Here is a 27,660-nt window from a genome sequence, read left to right as displayed (position 1 = left end):
TTGAGCTGATCTTTTTTTAATTCATTGTAAAGAGATACACAGTTGGTTTCTAAAACGTTGATTTCTGAAATAGTTCAGTCTCTGTGGCTCATCTGAGCCATTAACCCCTCGAGCTCCGGGCGGGACTTGAAGCGGGCCTGGAAATCTGCCTCGGTGTGCTGAGAACACACAAGACGGGAAAACTTCATTACCTGCAATACTTTCAGCTGCACTCCTGTTTTCATCCAGACAGTACACACATCCACACATCCACACTACTTAGTACACGCTGCTGGCACACGACTTAGTACACGCTGCTGGCACACGACTTAGTACATGCTGCTGGCACACTACTTAGTATAAAATAGACCACTATTTATGCCATACTAGCGGACTACTTAGAATGTACTAAATAGTGTTCTTATGTACGAGCACACTACTCCAACAGAGCATTTAACCTGATTGGAGTATTGATAGCTTGAGCTTGGGGCTCAGCCCACTCACCTCCTGCACGGAGAGCTGAACACCTTCCGGCTGATTCTTCAGAAGGACATGGAGGAAAACAGGACACAAGGCGGTACTCAAACTGCCAACCTGCAAGAGAAGAGAGGAGCCAGGCTAGCTCATCCCTCCGCAGCCCTGCCCTGAGCTCACACCGGTCGCTAGTACGTCTAGGTGGATAACTAGTATGTCTAGTTTTACAACTAGTATAACGAGTTGTATAACTAGTGTGTCTAGTTTTACAACTAGTACATCAGTTGTACAACTAGCATAACCAATTGTATAACAAGTGTGTCTAGCTTTATAACTAGTACATCACTTGTACAACTAGTATAACAAGTTGTATAACGAGTGTCTAATTTTATAACTATTACATCACTTGTATATCTAGAGGTACTAGTTTTATAACTAGTACATCACTTGTATATCTAGAGGTTCTAGTTTTACAACTAGTACATCAGAGGTTCTAGTTTTATAACTAGTAGGATAGGATTTAATATCCGTCTCTCAGGTCCCCAAGACACGTTCTGGAAAATTGTTGTTGAAGTTAGTGGGTGGAGCCACCCTCCTGAGGCCCCTAGTTCTGTGAGCCAATAGGGTTCTGTTGTATTTAGTCAGTAAATTTTTACTGATTTGACTTCATCAATCCACCAAAAATTGCTTCTGAACAAATTCGAGGCACGAAACAATCACTCCCGTTTCTGAATCTTCACTCATATTAGATCTACAGACTCAATTAAAGGTTTGTTCTCACTTAGCACGATCCGTGCAGCAGATCAACGACATTTCCATCATCTGCAGTTTCTTCATGGACAGTTGGTATTAATTATTCTTTTACAAGAAAGCTGCTGGTCTATGCATCCAACAGAGCACTTCACATGCCTAGCCCTTAGCCCAGCTCGGCTGGGACGACCTCGCCCATTGCATTCTGGGAATTGATGTTTCCTGGTGATGGGTTTCATGCGAGCGAAATGAAAAGAGCCACTTTCTTAAAATTCTTATTGTTATAAAACAATAAAGGCAGGAAATGGTGACATGATGTCACAGTGAGCATCAACTGAGAATCAAACTCAAATATTCATGGATTCAATGGAATTGTGCATTTTCCAATGTTTTAAAAATTAACGATTCTGATTATTTCAGAAAAACAACAGCGCGCACACAGCACAGAACTATCAAAACTAAACCATTTCAAGCACTAAGCACTACTTTCTGTTTCTTAATGTGAATTTTGTTCTGAAAAGTCTGGAAATGTTTCAGAAACTTTAAAGCCTGATTTCTCAGACTTCAAAATAATCCAAATCCTTCATCTTTCATAAGTCATAGCTTGCAAGATATCTGCTTCATTTCCACAAATGTGACCCTACAGTATTCGGTGGGACACATTCTTAATACTCAAAATATCCAAACATGGATTCGACCTGGACGACCCGCTGGTGCGTCTTCAGGACGGCGTCCACCAACATCTTGGTTCCTTGTTCCTGCAACAGCGCCACCTCTGTACTTCTGGTGGGAAGGGCGTAACTGCAGGAGGAGAACCAGTTGAAGAAAAGAAGAAGAAGAAGAAACAGTCTTTATTTATCACGCAACACACCACACTACAACACATGCTTGCACACACACACACACGCACATGCTTTGATGGTGGCCGTTGAAATGGATTCTCTGCTTTTGAACCATCCTGGCTTGTCCTTCCTCTGGGGGCACAGCCAGGAGCAGTGGGCAGCGTACGTGGACGCACCCGGGGACCAGGTGATAAATGTCCATTGCTGGTCAAACAATGATGGGTGCATGTTTTTGGTGGGGGTCCTTACTGACGTGAGGTGGAGGAAACCCCATGTGAGCACCGGGAGAACATGCAAACTCCACACAGAAAGGCTCCTGTTTGGGAGATAACCCACCGGAGCACGGTGCCAACAGCGCCCCAGGCGGGAATCGAACCCAGGACCTTCTTGCTGTGAGGCCACCGTGCCACACCATTGAAATGCCATTGAAATGATCATTAATCAATTTATATCCATTATTTTAGTTTTCATTATTATAGTGTTCAAAATGATCATAGAGGCACCTCATCATAACTACCACAGCTTGTACATAATAACAATGACATCTAGTCTCATACCGCAATATCAATATGATATCTAGTCTCATACCGCAATATCAATATGATATCTAGTCTCATATTGTGATATCAATATCATATCTAGCCTCATATCGCAATATCAATATCATATCTAGTCTCGGGATATCAATATGATATTTAGTCTCATACCGCAATATCAATATGATATCTAGTCTCATATGGCATTATCAATATGATATCTAGTCTCATATTGTGATATGAATATGATATCTAGTCTCATATTGCCATATCAACATATCAAGTCTCATATCGCGATATCAGTATGATGACCTAGTCTCATACCGCAATATCAATGATATCTAGTCTCATATCGCAACATCAGTATGATATTTAGTCTCATACCGCGATATCAATATGACATCTAGTCTCATATTGTGATATCAATATCATATCTAGCCTCATATCGCAATATCAATATGATTACCTAGTCGCACACCGCAATATCAATATATCTAGTCTCACACTGAGATATCAATATGATATCTAGTCTCATATCGCAATATCAATATTATATCTAGTCTCATACCGCAATATTAATATGATATCTAGTCTCATATCGCAATATCAACATGATATCTAGTGCTATATTGTGAAATCAATATGATATCTAGTCTCATATTGCAATATCAACATGATATTTAGTCTCATATCGCAATATCAATATGATATCTAGTCTCATATTGTGATATCAAAATCATATCTAGCCTCATATCGCAATAATAATATGATTACCTCGTCTCATACCGCCATATCTATAGGATATCTAGTCTCATATCGCAAAATCAATATATCTAGTCTCATATTGTGATATCAATCTGATATCTAGTCTCATACCGCAAAATCAATATGATTACCGAGTCTCATACCACAATATCAATATGATTACCTAGTCTCATATCGCAATATCAATATAATATCTAGTCTCATATCGCAATATCAATATGATATCTAGTCTCATATCACAATGTCAATATGATATCTAGTCTCATATCATGATATCAATATGATATCTAGAGCCATATTGTGATATCAATATCATATCTAGTCTCCTATCGCGATGAATATATCTAGTCTCACATCATGATATCAATATATCTAGTATCATACCGCGATATCAATGATATCTAGTCTCATATCGCGATATCAATGTGATTTCTAGTCTCATATTGTGATATCAATATGATTACCTTGTCTCATACCGCGATATCAATATATCTAGTCTTATATCGCAATATCAATATGATGACCTAGTCTCATATCGCAATATCAATATGATATCTCGTCTCATACCGCAATATCAATATGATATCTAGTCTCATATCGCGATATCAATAGGATATCTAGTCTCATACCGCGATATCAATACGATATATAGTCTCATATCGCAATATCAATATGATATCTAGTCTCTTATTGAGATATCAATATGATATCTAGTCTCATATCGCGATATCAATAGGATATCTAGTCTCATATCGCGATATCAATGATATATAGTGTCATATCGCAATATCAATATGATATCTAGTGTCATATCAATATGATATCTAGTCTCATATCGCAATATCAATGATATCTAGTCTCATATTGTGTTATCAGTCTGATACCTAGTCTCATACCGCGTTATCAATATGACATCTAGTCTCATATCGCTAAATAAATATGATATCTAGTCTCATAACGCAAAATCAATATGATATCTAGTCTCATACCGCAATATCAATATGATATCTAGTCTCATATCGCGATATCAATATGATATCTAGTCTCATATTGTGTTATCAGTATGATACCTAGTCTCATATGGCGATATCAATATGATATCTAGTCTCATATCGCGATATCAATATGATATCTAGTCTAATATTGTGTTATCAGTATGATACCTAGTCTCATATGGCGATATCAATATGATATCTACCAGACACTGCTGTCCTCCTTCTCCTCCAGCATCACTGCTGCCAAGAAGGCCTTCTTCAACGATAGGATTAACGGTGCCACAGACACACGTAAGTTATTCACCACCTTCAAGTCTCTGCTTTACCCTCCACCACCTCCCCCAGCTACTAACCTCACTGCTGACTGCCTTGCCTCCTTTTTTACTAACAAAGTGGCAGCCATCAGCAGCCAATTCACTAAACAACTTACTCACAACCTGTCTCCTCCAGCCCTAGGCTCATCGTTCCCTGGTTTCACCCCCCTCGCTGAAAGTGAGGTATCTAAACTACTAACATGTAGCCGTCCTACTACCTGTCCGCTAGATCCGATCCCATCTAACCTCCTTCAAGCCATATCTCCGACTATCACCCCGGCAATCACACATATGATTAATTCTTCCTTAACTTCCGGCACTTTCCCTTCCGCTTTCAAAGCGGCTCGGGTCGCACCACTGCTCAAAAAACCCTCACTCGATCCCAATCAAGTAGGAAACTATCGGCCGGTCTCTCTCCTCCCATTCCTTTCCAAAACCTTAGAGAGGGCGGTCTCTAGACAGGTTACAGAGTACCTGTCAAGAAACAACCTTCTTGATACACTTCAATCTGGCTTCAAAAGTGGTCACTCCACCGAAACAGCCCTGTTGTCTGTGACAGAGGCCTTAAAAACTGCTAGAGCTGCTGCCAAATCCTCGGTTCTCATTCTGCTTGACTTATCAGCTGCTTTTGACACTGTCAATCACAGCATACTCCTGCCCATACTCTCAAGCATGGGCATAACGGGCAGTGCACTTTCCTGGTTCGAATCTTACCTTACTGGGCGCTCGTTCAGTGTGACATGGCGAGGCCAGCTGTCTGTGCCTCACAACCTCACCACAGGGGTGCCCCAAGGCTCGGTGCTAGGACCCCTCCTCTTTGCCATATACACCACCTCACTGGGCCCGATCATCCGCTCACATGGCTTTTCATATCACTGCTATGCGGATGATACTCAACTCTATCTGTCCTTCCCGCCCGACGACCCTACTGTCTCGACGCGGATCTCGGATTGTCTCGCTGACATATCCACATGGATGAAGAATTATCATCTTCAACTAAATCTGGCGAAAACGGAACTGCTGGTCTTCCCGGCCAAACAAGGTATTCATCACAACATTGATATTAAAATCGACTCTCTATCTCTTGTTCCTACCAAGGCTGCAAGGAATCTTGGTGTCATTATTGATGACCATCTGACATTCTCGGACCATGTTGCCGCCATCTCCCGGTCCTGCCGCTTCGCACTACTCAACATCCGAAAAGTCAGGCCGTACCTGACCCAATATGCCACTCAACTGCTGGTACAAACCTTGGTGATGTCCCGTCTCGACTACTGCAACGCCCTCTTAACAGGCTTGCCGGCCTCTGCGGTGAAGCCACTACAGATGATACAGAATGCGGCGGCGCAACTGGTGTTCAACCAGCCAAAGAGGGCACATGTCACTCCGCTGCTCATCGAGCTCCACTGGTTACCTGTAGCCGCCCGCATCAAGTTCAAGTCTCTGATGCTGGCCTACAGAGTGATTGCTGGGAATGCTCCCGCCTACTTAAATGCTCTTGTAAGAGCACATGTTGCCCCCCGGATGCTGCGCTCGTCAAATGAGCGTCGCCTGGCTCTGCTGGCCATACAGCCACGGCAATCCAGGCTATTCTCATTTGTAGTTCCACGTTGGTGGAACGAGCTGCCAAAAATGACCAGAGCGGGGACCTCCCTCTCTGTCTTTAAGAAGAACCTGAAGACCCAGCTCTTCAGTGAGTACCTCCTGTCCTAACCTACAATTACTTAGCACCACCTTGCAGTATTTATTGTTACACCAATGTTGTTGTTACACTAATCTCTGTCGCAATGTAGCTTGAATGTTATTCTCCCTTGTAAGTCGCTTTGGATAAAAGCGTCTGATAAATGACTAAATGTAAATGTAAATGATATCTAGTCTCATACGGCAATATCAATATGATATCTAGTCTCATACTGCAATATCAATATGATATCTAGTCTTATATCGCAATATCAATATGATATCTAGTCTCATATCACAATATCAATATGATATCGAGTCTCATATCGCAATATCAATATGATATCTAGTCTCATATTGTGATATCAAAGTCATATCTAGCCTCATATCGCAATATCAATATGATTACCTAGTCTCATACCGCAATATCAATATGATATCTAGTCTTATATCTCAATATCAATATGATATCTCGTCTCATATCGCAAAATCAATATATCTAGTCTCATACCGCGATATCAATACGATATATAGTCTCATATCGCAATATCAAAATGATATCTAGTCTCATATTGTGATATGAATATATCTAGTGCTATATTGAGATATCAATATGATATCTAGTCTCATATCGCGATATCAATATGATATCTAGTCTCATATTGTGAAATCAATATATCTAGTCTCATACTGCGATATCAATATGATATCCAGCCTTATATCACAATATCAATATCATATCTAGTCTCATATCGGCATATCAATATGATATCTAGTCTCATATTGTGATATCAATATGATATCTAGTCTTATATCATGTTATCAGTATGATACCTAGTCTCATACGGCAATATCAATATGATTACCGAGTCTCATATCAACATGATATCTAGTGCTATATTGTGATATCAATCTGATATCAGGTCACATATCGAGATATCAATATGATATCTAGTCTCATATCGAGATATCAATATGATATCTAGTCTCAGATCGCAATATCAATATGATATCTCATCTCAGATCTCAATATCAATATCAACATGATATCTAGTCTCATATTGTGTTATCAGTATGATACCTAGTCTCATATGGCGATATCAATATGATATCTAGTCTCATACGGCAATATCGATATATCTAGTCTCATATTGTGATATCAATATCACATCTAGCCTCATATCGCAATATCAATATGATTACGTAGTCTCATACCGCAATATCAATATGATATATTGTCTGATATCGTAATATCAACATGATATCTAGTCTCATATCGCAATATCAATATTATATCTATTCTCATATCGCAAAATCAATATTATATCTATTCTCATACCGGGATATCAATGTGATATCTAGTCTCATATCGCAATATCAATATGATATCTAGTCTCATATTGTGATATCAATATGATATCTAGTCTCATACCGCGATATCAATATGATATCTAGTCTCATATCGCAATATCAATGATATCTAGTGCTATATTGTGATATCAATATGATATCTAGTCTCATATTGTGATATCGATATCATATCTACTCTCATATCGCGATATCAATCTGATATCTAGTCTCATACCGCAAAATCAATATGATTACCGAGTCTCATAATGCAATATCAATATGATTACCTAGTCTCATATCGCGATATCAATATGATTACCTAGTCTCATATCTCGATATCAATATGATTACCTAGTCTCATATCTCTATATCAATATCAATAATCATATATGATATCAATAATCAATATGATATCTCGTCTCAGATCTCAATATCAAGATGATATCTAGTCTCATATCGCGATATCAATATGATATCTCATGCCATACTGTGATATCAATATCATATCTAGTCTCATATCATGATATCAATATACAGTGGGGCAAGAAAGTATTTAGTCAGCCACCAATTGTGCAAGTTCTCCCACTTAAAAAGATGAGAGAGGCCTGTTATTTTCATCATATGTAAACCTCAACTATGAGAGACAAAATGAGAAAAAAAAATTCCAGAAAATCCCGTTGTCTGATTTTTAAAGAATTTATTTGCAAATTATGGTGGAAAATAAGTATTTGGTCAATAACAAAGGTTCATCTCAATACTTTGTTATATACCCTTTGTTTGCAATGACAGAGGTCAAACGTTTTCTGCAAGTCTTCACAAGGTTTTCACACTGTTGCTGGTATTTTGGCCCATTCCTCCATGCAGATCTCCTCTAGAGCAGGGATGTTTTGGGGCTGTCGCTGGGCAACAAGGACTTTCAACTCCCTCCAAAGATTTTCTATGGGGTTGAGATCTGGAGACTGGCTAGGCCACTACAGGACCTTGAAATGCTTCTTATGAAGCCACTCCTTCGTTGCCCGGGCGGTGTGTTTGGGATCATTGTCATGCTGAAAGACCCAGCCATGTTTCATCTTCAATGCCTTGCTGATGGAAGGAGGTTTTCACTCAAAATCTCACGATACATGGCCCCATTCATTCTTTCCTTTACACGGATCAGTCGTCTTGGTCCCTTTGCAGAAAAACAGCCCCAAAGCGTGATGTTTCCACCCCCATGCGTCACAGTAGGTATGGTGTTCTTTGGATGCAACTCAGCTTTCTTTCTCCTCCAAACACGACAAGTTGAGTTTTTACCAAAAAGTTTTATTTTGGTTTCATCTGACCATATGACATTCTCCCAATCCTCTTCTGGATCATCTAAATGCTCTCTAGCAAACTTCAGACGGGCCTGGACATGTACTGGCTTAAGCAGGGGGACACGTCTGGCACTGCAGGATTTGAGTCCCTGGCGGCGTAGTGTGTTACTGATGGTAGCCTTTGTTACTTTGGTCCCAGCTCTCTGCAGGTCATTCACTAGGTCCCCCCGTGTGGTTCTGGGATGTTTGCTCATGGTTCTTGTGATCACTTTGACCCCACAGGGTGAGATCTTGCGTGGAGCCCCAGATCGAGGGAGATTATCAGTGGTCTTGTATGTCTTCCATTTCCTAATAATTGCTCCCACAGTTGATTTCTTCACAACAAGCTGCTTAACTATTGCAGATTCAGTCTTCCCAGCCTGGTGCAGGTCTACAATTTTGTTTCTGGTGTCCTTTGACAGCTCTTTGGTCTTGGCCATAGTGGAGTTTGGAGTGTGACTGTTTGAGGTTGTGGACAGGTGTCTTTTATACTGATAAGGAGTTCAAACAGGTGCCATTAATACAGGTAACAAGTGGAGGACAGAGGAGCCTCTTAAAGAAAAAGTTACAGGTCTGTGAAAGCCAGAAATCTTACTTGTTTGTAGGTGACCAAATACTTATTTTACCGAGGAATTTAGCAATTAATTCATTAAAAATCCTACAATGTGATTTCCTGGATTATTTCCCCCCATTCTGTCTCTCATAGTTGAAGTGTACCTATGATGAATCTTTTTAAGTGGGAGAACTTGCACAATTGGTGGCTGACTAAATTCTTTTTTGCCCCACTGTATCTAGTATCATACCGCGATATCAATATGATATCTAGTCACATATCATGATATCAATATATCTAGTATCATACCACGATATCAATATGATATTTAGTGTCATATCGCGATATCAATATGATATCTAGTCTCATATCTCAATATCAATATGATATCTAGTCTCATATCGCGATATCAATATGATATCTAGTCTCATATCGCGATATCAATATGATATCTAGTCTCATATTGTGATATCAATATGATTACCTAGTCTCATACCGCGATATCAATATGATATCTAGTCTTATATCGCAATATCAATATGATATCTAGTCTCAGATCGCAATATCAATATATCTAGTCTCATATCGCAATATCAATATATCTAGTCTCAGATCGCAATATCAATATATCTAGTCTCATATCGCAATATCAATATCTAGTGTCATATCGCAATATCAATATGATATCTAGTGTCATATTGCGATATCAATATGATATCTAGTGCTATATTGTGATATCAAGATGATATCTAGTCTCATATCGCGATATCAATATATCTAGTCTCATACCACAATATCAATATGATATCTAGTCTCATATCGCAAAATCAATATATCTAGTCTCATATTGCAATATCAATATGATATCTAGTCTCATATCGTGATATCAATATCATATCTAGTCTCATACCGCAATATCAATATGATATCTAGTCTCATATTGTGATATCAATATCATATCTAGCCTCATATCGCGATATCACTATGATATCTAGTCTCATACCGCAATATCAAGATTATATATAGTCTCATATCGCAATATCTAGTCTCATATCGCGATATCAATAGGATATCTAAGCTCATACCGCGATATCAATATGATATCTAGTCTCATATCGCAATATCAATATAATATCTAGTCTCATATCGCTATATCACTATCATATCTAGTCTCATATCGCGATATCAATATATCTAGTCTCATATTGCGATATCAATCTGATATCTAGTCTCATATTGTGATATCAATATCATATCTAGTCTCATATCGCCATATCAATATGATTACCTAGTCTCTTACCGCAATATCAATATAATTACCTAGTCTCATATTGCGATAACAATATGATTACCTTGTCTCATATCTCGATATCAATATAATTACCTAGTCTCATATCACAATACCAATATGATATCTAGTCTCATATCCCGATATCAATATGATATCTAGTCTCATATCTCAATATCAATATGTTATCTAGTCTCATATCGCGATATCAATATAATATCTAGTTTCATATCATGATATCAATATATCTAGTATCATACCGCGATATCAATATGATATCCAGTCTCATCTCGTGATATCAATATGATATCTAGTCTCATGTTAAGACCTCAATATTATATCGATATTGAGTTGGCACGATATCCATATTGAAGCAATGTGTGGTGTCATATTGTGACATCCATATTATAGTGATATGTAGTGTCATACAGAACATCCATATTTTAGCGATATGTAGTGTCATTTTGCGACATCCATATTATACCGATATGTAGTGTTATATTGCGACATCCATATTACAGTGATATGTTGTGTCATATTGCAACATCCAGCGGTACGTAGTGTGATATTACTACATCCGTCTTATAGCAATATGTAGTGTCATATCACAACATCCATATTATAGCGATAATGTGGCACGGTGGCTCCCAAATAGGAGCCTTTCTGTGTGGAGTTTGCATGTTCTCCCCATGCTCACATGGGAGACCTCCACCTAACATCAGTAAGGACCCCCACCCAAAACATGCACACATCATGGTCTGACCAGCGATGGACACTTGTCACCAGGTCCCTGGGCGACGACGAATGCTGCCCATTGCTCCTGGCTGCCCCCCGGGGGGGAGCACAAGCCAGGATGGGTGAAATGCAGAGGAAGCATTTCACCGGCCACCATCCAAAGCATGTGTGTGTGCATGTGTTGTAGTGTGGTGTGTTGTGTGATAATTAAAGATTCTTCTTCTTCTAAGTAGTGTCTTATCGCTATAATGTGGAGGTCAATATGTATTTTATGGATACATAGCCCGCCCACCTGTCCTGCACAGCCACGCTCAGCCGGTTGCATAGGTTGTGCAGGTACTGGGCGTAGTGCTCCACCAGCGTCATGTCGAACCCGGACACAGTCACGTTCAGCGTCCCGTAAGCTGAGCCCGTCGCCATGGCAACGGGCTTCATCTGGAGACGCTCCTTCTTCTTCCTGGGCTGGAGTTATGTCGTGAAATAATCATAGATCAATAATCATGGATGAAAATGAGCTTAAAAATAAATATAAACAATATGATATCATTTGTATATATATATATATATATATATATATATATATATATCCACACTACTCTCAAAAAGTTAGGGATATTTGGCTTTCGGGTGAAATTGATGGAAAATGTAAAAAGTTGACGCTACAGTGAAATGATACCATGAAAGTAGGGCATTTAAGTAGAAGATGCACGGTGATTTCCTCATCTCAAACAATTGATTGAAACAAAGCCGACAACAAATGTCAATGTCTCAATAACTTGTCATGTGTCCTTGAGCATCAGTTACAGCTTGACAAGGACGTCTCATGCTGTTCACAAGTCGACTTATTGTCTGCTGAGGCCTGGCCCCCCACTCTTTTTAAAGGGGGCCCTCAGGTCATTGAGGTTCTGGGGTACAGCGTTAGGAGCCTCTACACGGCCACGCAGCTGATCCCAGAGGTTTTCTCTGGGATTCAGGTCTGGAGAAAGTGCAGGCCACTCCATTTGAGGTGCCCCAGTCTCCAGCAGCCGTTCCCTAATGATGCCACCTCCATGAGCTGGAGCATTGTTCTCCATGAAGATGAAATGAGGCCTGTGTTGTTCATGCAGGGGCACAATGACTGGATGAATGATGTCATTCAGGTAGTATGGGCTTGTCACTGTACCATTCAAAGTGTAGGACAGTTCTGTATTGACCAGACACACCTGCCCACACTGTAACACCACCACCACCAAAGGCTCTTCTGGTGACAACAGTGGCTGATGCGTAGCGCTCTCCTTGACGTCTCCATAATTTCTGCTCAACGTGAATGGACTTTCATCAGAGAACAGCACTGAAGCCACTGGTCCCTCATCCAGCGTCAACGCTGCCTGGCCTCTGCAAGACCATGATGCCTGTGCCTGGTGGTGTGGTCAGGTGCCCTTGCAGGTGGTCTAGCACGCAGACCACGCTGATGTCAACGGTTTTGAATGGTCTGACGTTACACTTGGTGCCTCTCACCTTCCTTAAATGTGCCTGGAGTTGAGTGGCATCATCATGCAGTTGCGCAGGGCACTGTTCACAATGAAGCGCTCATCAGTGTGGGATGTGGCCAAAGGACGTCCACTTCTTTGCCTTTCTGTGACTCTTCCAGTCTCTGTATCTCTGCTGCAAGCTGCTGATGACACTCTGTGACGCTCTAAGCTCAGTGGCCACTTCCATCTGACAACATCCTGTTTGAAGCCTCGCCAGGCGAGGTGCTGTTGATCAGTTGTTAGGTGTGGTCTTGGTGTCATGATGTCAGCATGTGAACAGCATGATGAAGAGGACTGTTTAAATACCAATTCTAATTGAACCAGGAAATGTATTGGTCCATTCATGGATCAAACACCTGTTGTGAATTTTGCCGTTCAGCTCCTTGTTGGAGAAGAGAAAGTTGTGCAAAAAGTACTGAAACATTGAACAGTTGGACAAAAGTTTAGAGAAGGTCAAATTAAGTTCACCTGTAAAGGTTATAGTGCATTTTAGCTTCATCCTGAAATTTCACCCGAAAGCCCAATATCCCAAAATTTTTGTGAGTAGTGTATATATATATATTGTTTAACAACTTTAATACCCATGCATTGTTTTCCAATTCAGTCACAAGTAAATAGAAATATTTAATTTCTGTATTAAACTGAATTCTAAATTGTCGTGATGATGTTTCGATATAGAATCGTATCGAGTGTCAATTTCTCATTGAATCGATCAAACGTGAGAAAGTAAAACCACTAACATTTTCCAAGGACGATTTGACTAAAATGGAAATAATTATGTTCCTTCCATGGGGCGGTGCTATACGTGCGTTTCTCTCTTTCTCACCCCTCCCTGGAGGTGGAGGTGGAGGGGCTAAACACAGTGAAGCATGACTCGGTGGCCCCTGGAGGTGGAGGGGCTAAACACAGTGAAGCGTGACTGTGGCCCCTGGAGGTGAACTAAACTCACCGCGTCCTTGGGCAGCAGGTGTCTCCAGCGTCCAATCCCGTGCGTGGGCATTGTTCTGTATTGTCTAGAACTGCAGGCGTCCAGGCCTGAGGAAACAATACCAGATTCATATCATAACTGCATCAGAACCATGCTGCCACAGCACCGCCCAGATGAGCATTTCATAAGCACTGCTCCATCTCCTGCTGATGTTAGTCTTGAGGTTGTGGGTCGGGAGCTGTAACAGTTTCTGTTCCTTCTCCAAAGTGTGGCAACCACCGTGCTTCTGCTGGAAAAGCCAGGTGTGTGCCGCAGCCTCCCCATCAGGCCGGCTGCTGTTGGCAGATCTAACGCCGGTTGTGAAGTTCCATTGAGCACCAACGGCATGAATGGTAATGCACACTGACTGACCAAAAACAAAAATCGACTTAAGGAAGAATCGCAGTCGACCGATTGGTCCCTGACTGATGATTCCACCCGTGTGTGTAATCACCAGGTGTCATGACATTTCACTGCATATATGTATGACCGTAGTATATGTATGTGACAAATAACCTCTTGAACTTGAACTTCCAGGGGGAAGAACATTATCATAACCACATTATCATAACCACATCATCATAACCACATCATCATAACCGCATCATCATAACTGCATTATCATAACCACATCATAATAACCGTATCATAACCACATCATCATAACAACATTATCATTACCGCATCATCATAACCGCATTATCATAACCACATCATAATAACCGTATCATAACCACATTATCATAACCGCATCATCAACACATCATTATCACCAGTGAGGAATAATCTCTTGAACTTGAACCATATTATCATAACGGCACCATAACCACATTATCATAACTGCATTCTTACCACATCATTATAACCACATCATCATAACGTATCATAACCACATAATCATAACATATCATAACCGCACCATCATAACCACATTATCATAACCGCATCATAACCGCATCATCATAACCACATTATCATAAGCGCATTATAACCACATCATTGTAACCACATCATCATTGTGTGTGTGTGCTTGCACACAGGGTCCGTGTGCAAGCGTGCGTATGCATGCGTAGTAGTAGTAGTGTTTGTAGCTTGTGCATGTGTTTGTGCATGCTGCATGTTGCTTCTGCTTGCTGTGCTTTGCTTTCAACTACTGCCGCCGGCTAGCCCTCCTTGCGGGGGGGCGAAAAGAGGAGCAGAGTGCGTAAGCCTCCTCCTGCTGGTATACAGCCTCTCCACCACCAAGACCCATGCAGTGCCTCCCAGCGGCCACACACGGGACTATGCAGTCCCAGGCTAAACTGTAGGGGATCGGGGAGCAGCAGTGGGCCCCATGGACGCGGTGCGCAGGCCCACCAGCGAGTGGACACGCCCTGGTGCCCGTCAACCACTGTCCCAGCTATGGGTAAAATAGTGGGCAGATGGGGCTCCGCCATGGTCGGAAACCTATCTAGGAGAAGGTCATTCCGAACAAAAACCACAGGCGTTGCTCGCACCTTGCTCCGCACTGTATACCATCTGAATGTGTGCAGCAAGGGCTGATGAAGGCTTTAAGCCTGAAACGGCCAGAGTATGACTACGAGGAGCTGCGCCCCACAATCATTATTAATGCGCAATGTATAGCTTCCATGGAGACACAAGACACCGATAATCCTATACTTCCAACGGCAGGAGTCCGCAGGAGCCACGCAGCGGACGGTGGTGCTGGTCCTCCCTCGGGTGGGCACTATGACGACTGGACCCCATACCCTCTCCTCCGGGGAGGGAGGGTTCAGTCTGACCACAGCCCACTGTCCAATGCACTCTTGCGCTGTAGGAGGCCATGTATTATGGCAACCTACAACGCAAACACAGTGAGGGAAGAGGCGAGGTTCGGAAGAACTGGCACACTGTGTCGAGGAAAGGGGAGTGGAGATCCTGGCAGTCCAGGAGCATAGGAGAGTGCACACGGACCAGCCAATTAACCATCACAGAGAGGGGGGGTGCACATTCATCACCTCATCTGGTGAGCCCCCGAGCACGAAAGGTCCTCCGTAGAGTGCAACCACACACCAACAGGATCCTTAGTGCCGATTTCGAGGGAAACCCAGTAACAACGGTCATGAGTGTGTACTCTCCCACCAACGTGACACTGATTGAGGAAGTGGAAAGGTTCTACAATGACTTAAGAACAGCGATCCACCATGTGCCTGCTCACAACTTCCTAATAATCCTGGGGGACTTCAATGCGAGACTTGGACCGGAAGACGCACCCTTCACTTACCACGACAATACCAACCGCAACGGAGAACATCTAGCTGCCCTCCTCATGGAATATGACCGACTGGCCGCCAACCCCCTGTTCCATAAGAGGATGGGCAAGAGATAGACGAAGTGGAGGAAGTCCATCTTGAACACAGAGTCCTACAGCACATTCGACTCTGTAGGCTCTGATCATCGTGTGGTCGCTACAAGGCTGCGCCTGAGCTTGAGGGTCCTCAAGAGCGCCCCAAGGACGCGGCCCGACTGGGAGGCCTTTGCGGGAAGTCCTGAACTCCAGGCCAACTACACAGCGGAGGTGAGAGCCCGCCTACATCTGCTGGCTGAGGAGGGGGAGCCAACAACCTACGAGTGGTTTCTCTCTGCTAACGAAGAGGCAACCAGGAAATGGGTGCCGACAAAGGGGAGACTCAGAGCCTCCACTAGATCTAAACACCCAGAAGTTGTCCGAGCGCGGGCGCAGGTGGCAGAGGCCCGCAGAAACTATGAGAGAGAGGGGACCGCAGAGAGTCGGGAGGAGCTGAACAGCACCAAACAACAGCTGTTCAACACCTACGACAGGATCAAAGGGGAGGAGATGTTGGAGAAGGTGAAGAGGGTGGAGGCAGAACATGGCGAAAAGAGATACAAGGAGTCATGGAAGGTCATAAACGAGATGAGTGGGCGCAAGAGGGCGAGAGAGGGACAGCTGGCAGGCTGCAGCCCAGAAGAGAGAGTAACCTCCTGGTTCACCCACTTCAGGGATCTCCTGGGCACCCACCCAACAGTGGACAGAGCTGAGGAAGAGATACCTGCAGTCCTCACAAATCTTGCAATTGACGATGGCCCCTTTACAGCTACGGAGTTTGCCACAGTGAAGTCCACCCTGAAGCAAGGAAAAAGTGCTGGGCCGGACGGTATCCCCCCAGAAGCCCCTAAAAACTGCGATCTCGACAACATCATACTGGAGATCTGCAACCAGGCTCTGATAGATAACATCAAGCCCGACATATGGTCCCTGTCTAACATCATCCCGGTTCCCAAATCTGGAGATCTGTCTAAGCCAGACAATTATCATGGCATTAGCCTGACCTGTGTCATAGCGAAGATGTACAACCACATGATTCTAAACCGGATCAGGGACGCCACACACCTGAGGGACAACCAAAATGGCTTCAGAAAGGGAAGGACCACCGTAGGCCAGATCCTGGCCTTAAGGAGAATCATTGAGGAGGTGAAGAAGAACAACTTGACAACAGTGCTGTGTTTTATTGACTTCAAAAAGGCATTTGATTCAATAGACAGAGGCATAAAGCTGAAAATTCTCAAGGCTTATGGTGGGGTCCCCCCGAATCTACTCCGGGCCATAGAGGCCATGTACAAGGGCACAAGCGCCAAGGTGGTAACCCCAGACGGCATCAGCGAGGAGTTTGAAATCCTAGCAGGGGTGCAGCAGGGAGACACTCTTGCTCTCTTCCTCTTTATCATAGCTCTGGACTACGCGCTCAGGAAAGCCATCACCGGGCGGGAGCAGAGCTTGGCTTCACAATTACACCAAGGAAGTCTAGAAGAAGCCCTGCTGTAGCCCTGGCAGACCTAGACTACGCAGATGACATCTGCCTGGTGTCTGACCGCGTGGAGCAGCCACAGGAACTCCTGAACAGAGTGGAGGTGGAATGTGCTAAGGTTGGCCTCAGACTGAATGCAAAGAAGACTGAGGTAATCACCTATAACTTCCACATGGACCATCCGCTGATTACAACATCAGATGGCAACGCTCTGCGAGAGGTCAATGTCACAGACATCGGGAGCTCCTGGCGAGCAGGCTGGTCCTATGGGAACCAACGCACGGCATCGATCGCGAGGCCGTTCAGCGCTAACGTATGTGGACGTCTTGAAGAAGGATACGGGAGCTGAAAGCTCTTCGGAGCTGGCCGGGTGTATGGAGAATCGGAAGGATTGGAGACTCTGATGGAAGCTCGTCTGAGGACGACCGAGAGAGAGATAACCGTATAATAACCACATCATAACCACATTATCATAAGCGCATTATAACCACATCATTATAACCACATCATAACCGTATCATAACCACATCATAACCGCACCATCATAACTACATTATCATAACCGCATCAGAACGTATCATAACCGCATCATCATAACCACATCATAACCGCATCATCAGGACCACATTATCATAACCACATCATCATAACAACATAACCGCATCATAAGCACATCACAACTGCTTCATCATAACCGTCTCATAACCACATTATCATAACTGTATCATCATAATGTATCATAATGTATCATAACCACATCATCATAACCGCATATTCATAAAGGCATTATCATAACCGTCTCACAACCGCATCATAACCATATCACAACCGCATCATCATAAAATAGATTTGTAAAATTGCGCTGTTATTATATTGCGATGTGTGTTCTAATTTGATGAATCATTCAGACCTCATCCTGCACAAAATGTTTGATTCACAGTGCATATGGAACCCAGAGTAGCATGTACACAAGTGTAATAAATGTTATATTCATGAGAGGTACTTACCCCGTAGGGGGCGCTGCGCAGGTGCTGCGGCACTGGAAAGAAACAAAGACCAAAGTAAAGCCGTCACCACCAGATGAACTGAAAATATCTTCAGCAAACCAACAGCGCAACAACGTTACATCAGCGTACTCAGTGTCATAACTTCATTCAATGTTATTCCAGTGTAATAACTGCATATTGACATGTAAACAGTGTATTGACTGTGTAATAACAGCCTACTGACAGTGTATTGACAGTGTAATAACAGTATATTGACATTGTAACAACTGAATATTGACATTGTAAACAGCAAACCGACAGTGTAATAACAGCGTACTGACAGTGTAATAAAAGCGTAATGTGTAATAACAGTATATGGACATTGTAAAGAGCATACTGACAGTGTAATAACAGTATATTGATATTGTAAACAGCAAACTGACAGTGTAATAACAGTATATTGACATTGTAACAGCAAACTGACAGTGTAATAACAGCGTACTGACTGTGTCATAACAGCATATGGACATTGTAAACAGCATAAAAACAGTGTAATAACAGTATATGGACATTGTAAACAGCATACTGACAGTGTAATAACAGTATATGGACATTGTAACAACTGAATATTGACATTGTAAACAGCATACTGATAGTGTAATAACAGTATATTAACATTGTAACAAATGAATATTGACATTGTAAACAGCATACTGGCAGTGTAATAACACGATATTGACATTGTAAACAGCAAACTGACAGTGTAATAACAGCATACTGACAGTGTAATAACAGTATATTGACATTGTAACAACTGAATAGTGACATTGTAATAAACTGACAGTGTAATAACAGCCTACTGACAGCAAACTGACAGTGTAATAACAGCGTACTGACAGTGTAATTAAAGCGTACAGTGTAATAACAGTATATGGACATTTTTAACAGCATACTGACAGTGTAATAACAGTATATTGACATTGTTAACAGCAAACTGATAGTGTAATAACAGCATACTGACAGTGTAATAACAGTATATTGACATTGTTAACAGCAAACTGATAGTGTAATAACAGCATACTGACAGTGTAATAAAGTGTACAGTGTAATAACAGTATATGGACATTGTAAACAGCATACTGACAGTGTATGGAAAGAAACAAAGACCAAAGTAAAGCCGTCACCACCAGATGAACTGAAAATATCTTCAGCAAACCAACAGCGCACCAACGTTACATCAGCGTACTCAGTGTCATAACTTCATTCAATGTTATTCCAGTGTAATAACTGCGTATTAACATTGTAAACAGCATACTGATAGTGTAATAACAGTATATTGACATTGTAACAACTGCATATTGACATTGTAAACAGCAAACTGACAGTGTAAAGCAGCGTACTGACAGTGTAATAACAGTATGACATTGTAAACAGCATACTGATAGTGTAATAACAGTCTACTGACAGTGTATTGACAGTGTAATAACAGTATATTGACATTGTAACAACTGCATATTGACATTGTAAACAGCATACTGATAGTGTAATAACAGTATATTGACATTGTAAACAGCATACTGACAGCTCAGGCGGTAGAGCTGGTGGTCTAGTGATGTAAAGGTTGCTGGTTGGATCCCAGGCTCCTCCTGCTAGCATGCTGTAGTGTCCTTGAGCAAGACACTTAACCCCTCATTGCTCCTGATGGCTGCGTCCGTCGGTGATTGAACAATTGTAAGTCGCTTTGGATAAAAGCGTCTGATCAATGTAATGTAATGTAATATATTGACATTGTAACAACTGCATATTGACATTGTAAACAGCATACTGAGAGTGTAATAACAGTATATGGACATTGTAAACAGCATACTGACAGTGTAATAACAGTATATGGACATTGTAAACAGCATACTGACTGTAATAACAGCGTACTGACAGTGTAATAAAAGCGTACACTGTAAAAACAGTATATGGACATTGTAAACAGCATACTGACTGTAATAACAGCGTACTGACAGTGTAATAAAAGCGTACACTGTAAAAACAGTATATGGACATTGTAAACAGCATACTGACTGTAATAACAGCGTACTGACAGTGTAATAAAAGCGTACACTGTAAAAACAGTATATGGACATTGTAAATAGCATACTGACAGTGTATTGACAGTGTAATAACAGCGTATTCAGAATGAGAATCAGGAATACTTTAATAATCCCGGGGGAAATTACTAATTGACAGTGTTATAACAGCGTACTGACAGTGTAATAACACCGTACTGACAGTGTATTGACAGTGAATTGACAGTGTGATACAATGTATTGACAGTGTAATAACAGTGTATTGACAGTGTCATGACAGTGTATTGACAGTGTATTGACAGTGTCATAGCAGTGTATTGACAGTGTCATAACAGTGTCTTGACAGTGTCTTGACAGTGTCATAACAATGTATTGACAGTGTATTGACAGTGTATTGATGTCATTCCAGTGTAATAACTTAATTCCAAACGTATTCAGTGGAAGAACAGGGTAATAACACACATCCACCACATGTAGAAGAGGTGTTTGTTATCTGGGGAAAGAAAGTATATGTTCAGTTCATGCTACTGAAGCAAACTGATGGAATGCACCAAATTCACATTTTAGGTTTGGTGATGGAAACATGTGATGGTGGAATAAATCATTTGAAAAGAGTGTGTGGGGTAACTCACTGCTGCAAGATGGCTGCCGCTCTGCCCAACACAGAGGAAACCTGAAACCAGAAGAAGTAGTGTGAAGCATCTGATCTCACCTCATCTTATATCATCTTACTTTATCTTATCTTATATCAATACACTGTCAGTAGGCTGTTATTACACTGTCAGTATGCTGTTTACAATGTCAATATATTGTTATTACACTGGCACTATGCTGTTTACAATGTCAATATTCAGTTGTTACAATGTCAATATACTTTTATTACTCTGTCATTATGCTGTTTACAATGTCAATATTCAGTTGTTACAATGTCAATATACTGTTATTACACTCTCAGTTTGCTGTTTACAATGTCAATATACTGTTATTACACTCTCAGTTTGCTGTTTACAATGTCAATATACTGTAAACACTGGCAGTATGCTGTTTACAATGTCAATATCGTGTTATTACACTGTCAGTATGCTGTTTACAATGTCAATATTTATTTGTTACAATGTCAATATACTGTTATTACACTGTCAGTATGAGGTTTACAATGTCAATATTCAGTTGTTACAATGTCAATATACTGTTATTACAGCGTCAATATACTGTTATTACACTGTCAGTATGCTGTTTACAATGTCACTATTCAGTTGTTACAATGTCAATATACTGTTATTACACTGTCAGTATGCTGTTATTACACTGTCAGTATGCTGTTATTACACTGTCAGTTTGCTGTTTACAATGTCAATATCGTGTTATTACACTGCCAGTATGCTGTTTACAATGTCAATATTCATTTGTTACAATGTTAATATACTGTTATTACACTGTCAGTATGCTGTTATTACACTGTCAGTTTGCTGTTTACAATGTCAATATCGTGTTATTACACTGCCAGTATGCTGTTTACAATGTCAATATTCATTCGTTACAATGTTAATATACTGTTATTACACTGTCAGTATGCTGTTATTACACTGTCAGTATGCTGTTATTACACTGTCAGTTTGCTGTTTACAATGTCAATATCGTGTTATTACACTGCCAGTATGCTGTTTACAATGTCAATATTCATTTGTTACAATGTTAATATACTGTTATTACACTATCAGTATGCTGTTTACAATGTCAATATTCAGTTGTTACAATGTCAATATACTGTTATTACACTGTCAGTATGCTATTTACAATGTCAATATACTGTTATTACACTGTCAGTATGCGTTTACAATGTCAGTATACTGTTATTACACTGTCAGTATGCTGTTTACAATGTCAATATTCAGTTGTTACAATGTTAATATACTGTTATTACACTATCAGTATGCTGTTATTACACTGTCAGTATGCGTTTACAATGTCAGTATACTGTTATTACACTGTCAGTATGCTGTTTACAATGTCAATATTCATTTGTTACAATGTTAATATACTGTTATTACACTATCAGTATGCTGTTTACAATGTCAATATTCAGTTGTTACAATGTCAATATACTGTTATTACACTGTCAGTATGCTATTTACAATGTCAATATACTGTTATTACACTGTCAGTATGCGTTTACAATGTCAGTATACTGTTATTACACTGTCAGTATGCTGTTTACAATGTCAATATTCATTTGTTACACTGTCAATATACTGTTATTACACGGTACGCTTTTATTACACTGTCAGTACGCTGTCTTATATCATCTGACTTTATCTTATACCATCTGACTTTATCTTATACCATCTGACTTTATCTTACATCATCTGACTTTATCTTATATCATCTTACTTTATCTTATATCATATTACTTTATCTTATATCATCTTACTTTATTTTATATCTGACTTTATCTTATATCATCTGACTTTATCTTATATCATCTTACTTTATTTTATATCATCTGACTTTATCTTATATCATCTGACTTTATCTTATATCATCTGACTTTATCTTATATCATCTGACTTTATCTTATCTTATATCATCTTACTTTATCTTATCTTATATTATCTTACTTTATCTTAGGGGGTCAAGACTGGTACCTGCACGTGGTGGCCCTGCTACGGATTCCGACGACCCTGACGATCCCGATCTGAAGATACCGAAGAATCCAACAAAACCAGTCATACTAGTACTACACAGATTCTACATCAACAGCCCTCCGTCCTCAACAGTACAGGACCCACTACGCGTCTGTCAAGACGAGCCTCATGGCTAACACCGAAGTGCGTCTACTGCAACTGAACGCAGAGGGCCTGACACGGTCGAAGCGTGATCTCATCCAGCACATGGCCAACCAACATCAGGCGAACATACTGCTGCTACAAGAGACCCACTGTGTCACTGAAGACAAGCTACTCATCGATGGTTTCGACCTCATCAGCTTCATAGGTCACAACAAACACGGCATTGCCTGCTACACCAAACAGGGAATAAATGCAAGAGCCCTCCAGCAATCTCCAGCTAACTCTGCAATTGAATGGTGCACCATGGAAGCTCTGGGCACCACCTTTTGCAACATCTACAAACCACCACCTGCTGAGTTGGATATATCCTTCCTCCCCACCATCCCTGTGAACTCTTTTGTCTGCGGTGATTTTAACTGTAGGAACATCAAATGGGGGTACTCAAACACTGACAGAAATGGCTCTGTTGCTAGCGACTGGGCAGAAAGTAACAACCTTCATCTGCTCTTCGACAACAAGGACCCCAGAACCTTTTACTCTGGCAGACACGGCACCTGGACATGCCCTGATCTGTCCTTTGTCTCCAACAACATCAGCAGACGCTGCAACAGAATGGTTCTACAGAAGTTCCCTAGATCTGGTCACTCGCCCATCATCATCTCCAGTGACATCAAGCTAGCCATCTCTAGCCTCAACAGAAGAACATGGAATTTCAGGAAGGCTAACTGGCAAAAGTTTTCAGAATTCACCAGGAAATTAACAGCAAGCCTACCTGACCCATCATCCAATGTGAATGGAGCTTATAACGCCTTCTGCATCCTGCTCAACAAGGCTGCCAAGCTCTCCATCCCAAGAGGCCGCAGTGACCCACATGTACCTTGCTGGGATAAAGACTGCGAGAAACTGTACAAGGAGTACCTGAATGCCACCGACACTGACCAACGCTCTCTCCGTGGTGGCCAACTGCTGGATCTTCTCGGGCAGAAGAGAAAGGTTAGATGGGAGGAGGAAGTAAACAACATCAACTTCACACATTCTAGTCGTAGGGCCTGGAATACGATCAACCGGCTAACTGGGCGAAGTTGCCCAGCTAGACCATGCCCCATAGCAGCGAATGCGATAGCCTCTGTACTCGCTGATAACGGTAGGTGGAGAGACCGCTCATCTGAGGCAAAAGCCTTCACCAGAGAAGTAGTCGCAGACATCAGGAAACTCACCAGGACAGTTCCTCAATCCAGCCCCCTTTCCCAGCCCATTTCGTCAGAAGAAATCCTTGCAGCTCTGAAATCCCTCAAGGTAAATAAGGCTCCTGGAAAGGATAACATCCACACTGAGTTCCTGAAGAACATGAGCCATGAGTCCAGCTTTTCCTCTCTAACTGCCTAGAAAACCTGACCATACCATCCAAATGGAAGCAGGCTAAGGTGCTGGCCATACTCAAGCCAAATAAAACACTAGATGAACCAAAGAACTACCGCCCAATATCCCTCCTGTCACATCTTTACAAACTACTTGAGAGGGTCATTCTATCAAGAATAAACAACATAATTGAAGAGAGTCTTCCCCACACTCAAGCTGGTTTCCGTAAAGGTCGATCAACAACAGCTCAAGTGACCCGGCTAGTTCATGACATCGAAAGCGCCTTCCAGAGGAAAGAAAAGTTTGGAACAGTCTCCATCGACCTCACTGCAGCGTATGACACAGTTTGGCACAGAGGCCTCTACCTCAAGCTCCTGAAGACTTTGCCTGATGTTAAGCTTGTGTAGTTCATCATGCTGCTTATACAGGACCGTACCTTTGTACTGGAGACCTCAAACGGCCAACGCAGCAAGAGAAGAAGACTGAGGAACGGGCTCCCCCAAGGCTCTGTTCTTGCCCCTACACTTTTTAACATCTACACCGCTGACATGCCTGTTGGAGAGTGCTCGCTATACACCTACGACGACGACTCAGCCATTGGATTTGGTGACAAAGCCTTTAGTGTGGTTGAGAATGCCCTTGAGAAAGATCTCTCGCTACTGAGCAGGTACTTCCATAAATGGCATCTCAAGCTTAGCCTGCCCAAGACAGTTTGCTCAGTGTTCCATCTTGCCAATCGATGTGCGAATACCATGCTGAACATCACATTCGACGGCACCATCGTCAGGCATGACCCCAACCCTAAATATCTCGGTGTCCACTTGACCGTAGCCTCACCTTCAAGCCACACATCCAACAAGTTGCTGCCAAGACCGCTGCCCGTGTAAACCTCCTGAAGAGACTGGCACTGGAAGGGGTGCAAACTTCACCACCCTGCGCACCTCTACCCTTGCCCTCGCATACTCCACGGCTGAGTATGCCGCCCCTGCATGGAGTCACAGCAGCCATACAGCCTGTGTTGATGTTGTGCTTAACACCGCCATGAGGCTAATTAGTGGTGCCCTGCCATCAACCCCTGTCGAGTTCCTCCCCATACTGTCTGGCATTCCACCTCCAGAGCTCCGTCGTAACTTCCTGACCTTGAAGCTGGCCTGCAAGAGTGCAGATGAGCCAACAAGCCTGATCCCCCCGCCTGCTGAATATGGCCACCAGAGACTCAAACGCAGACACTTCTCCACCGAAGCTAGGAGACTCCTTACCACGAGCCCTCCACACCCTGGATGGATCCTTGACTGCAACCAATCCGCCTGGGTGTGACCTACCACGGAATGCCTGGGTCAGTCTCAACAGACAAACCTATCTGCATATGATTGGAGTGTCTGCCACAAATCTCTGTGAATGCGGAAAACCACAGACTGTTGAACACATCATTGATGAATGCCCAATCTTCAAATCACCACATGGAGTCAGTGGCCTCATTGAACTGGATGACGATACCACTTCTTGGCTAATGTCCCAATTGCCTGTGTAGCCCTATACGAACGAACGAACGAACTTTATCTTATATCATCTTACTTTATCTTATATCATCTTACTTTATCTTATCTTATATCATCTTACTTTATCTTATATCATCTTACTTTATCTTATATCATCTGACTTTATCTTATCTTATATCATCTGACTTTATCTTATCTTATATCATCTTACTTTATCTTAAATTATCTGACTTTATCTTATATCATCTTACTTTATCTTATCTCATATCATCTGACTTTATCTGATATCATCTTCTCATTTCAACCAGGAGGAAGGACGCTTTTTTGTAGTACAGGTAGAAAAAGTCCAGAAAGGTAATGAAGTAATGACAATAACTTCGGACTATTTAAGGACTTGTCAAGGACCTTGAATCATCCACGAGTGTAGAATGAAGGATGTCAACGGCAAAAGACTCGACTTGAAATGTACGAACGCATTTATTTCCTTCTTCTTTGCTTTGATTGATTCATCGTTTACATCTTCATATTCTTTGTTTATTTACATGATAAATACACGAAACCCTGCCATTCTGTTCAAATGGTATCAAATACAAGTCATAATGTGATAAAAGCATAAGATATGGTATTTTTTAACGAAATAATATCAATGAGTCTATATAACTCTAAATAACTCTAAATGAATCTATGTGCAGTACATTCTATACACTCCCTAGCAGTATTTATTGTTACACTACTGTTTCTGTTGCAATGTAGCTTGAATGTGGATAAAGGCGTCTGATAAATGACTAAATGTCTCATGTCAACATTTAATGGAATCTATATAACCTTCAATTGATCGATATAAAACTAAATCAAATGTAAGTGACCTGTCTCAATTTTACCTTCATCATCAGCGGCTTCATGGTGAATCGAACCATAAAATAAATGATGTTAAATTAAATTAAATGGTAGAAATTATTTTCTCTGTTTCCACCTAAAGCTCAACGCTCTAAATGTGGCTAACACCTAGCTAACAAGCTAAGACGCTAGTCCCGGCCCGTCGCCAATAGAGTCCGACCACGCACGAGGCTGAA

General features: G+C 41.6%; 1 protein-coding gene across 2 annotated transcripts; it reads right to left on the bottom strand.

Annotated features, from left to right (window-relative positions):
- mrpl48 (mitochondrial ribosomal protein L48) lies at nt 1–27,627 on the bottom strand. Of its 2 annotated transcripts, XM_080023320.1 has the most exons (9): nt 27,469–27,627; nt 21,573–21,613; nt 21,403–21,433; nt 18,884–18,915; nt 14,053–14,138; nt 11,885–12,054; nt 1,902–2,004; nt 484–573; nt 1–158 (listed from the first exon to the last, which is right to left on the bottom strand). In XM_080023320.1, the coding sequence occupies exons 3-9, from the start codon at nt 21,411–21,413 to the stop codon at nt 75–77; spliced, it is 576 nt and encodes a 191-aa protein (XP_079879446.1). In that variant the 5' UTR covers nt 21,414–21,433; nt 21,573–21,613; nt 27,469–27,627; the 3' UTR covers nt 1–74. The 2 variants fall into 2 exon arrangements, with proteins under 2 accessions (XP_079879446.1, XP_079879445.1); XM_080023319.1 differs by lacking the exon at nt 21,403–21,433.
- Nucleotides 27,628–27,660: the final 33 nt, after the last annotated feature.

This window comes from Zeus faber (assembly GCF_960531495.2).
Source record: "Zeus faber genome assembly, chromosome: 22".
NCBI lineage: Eukaryota > Metazoa > Chordata > Actinopteri > Zeiformes > Zeidae > Zeus > Zeus faber.
This window is presented reverse-complemented; position numbering and strand designations above follow the sequence as displayed.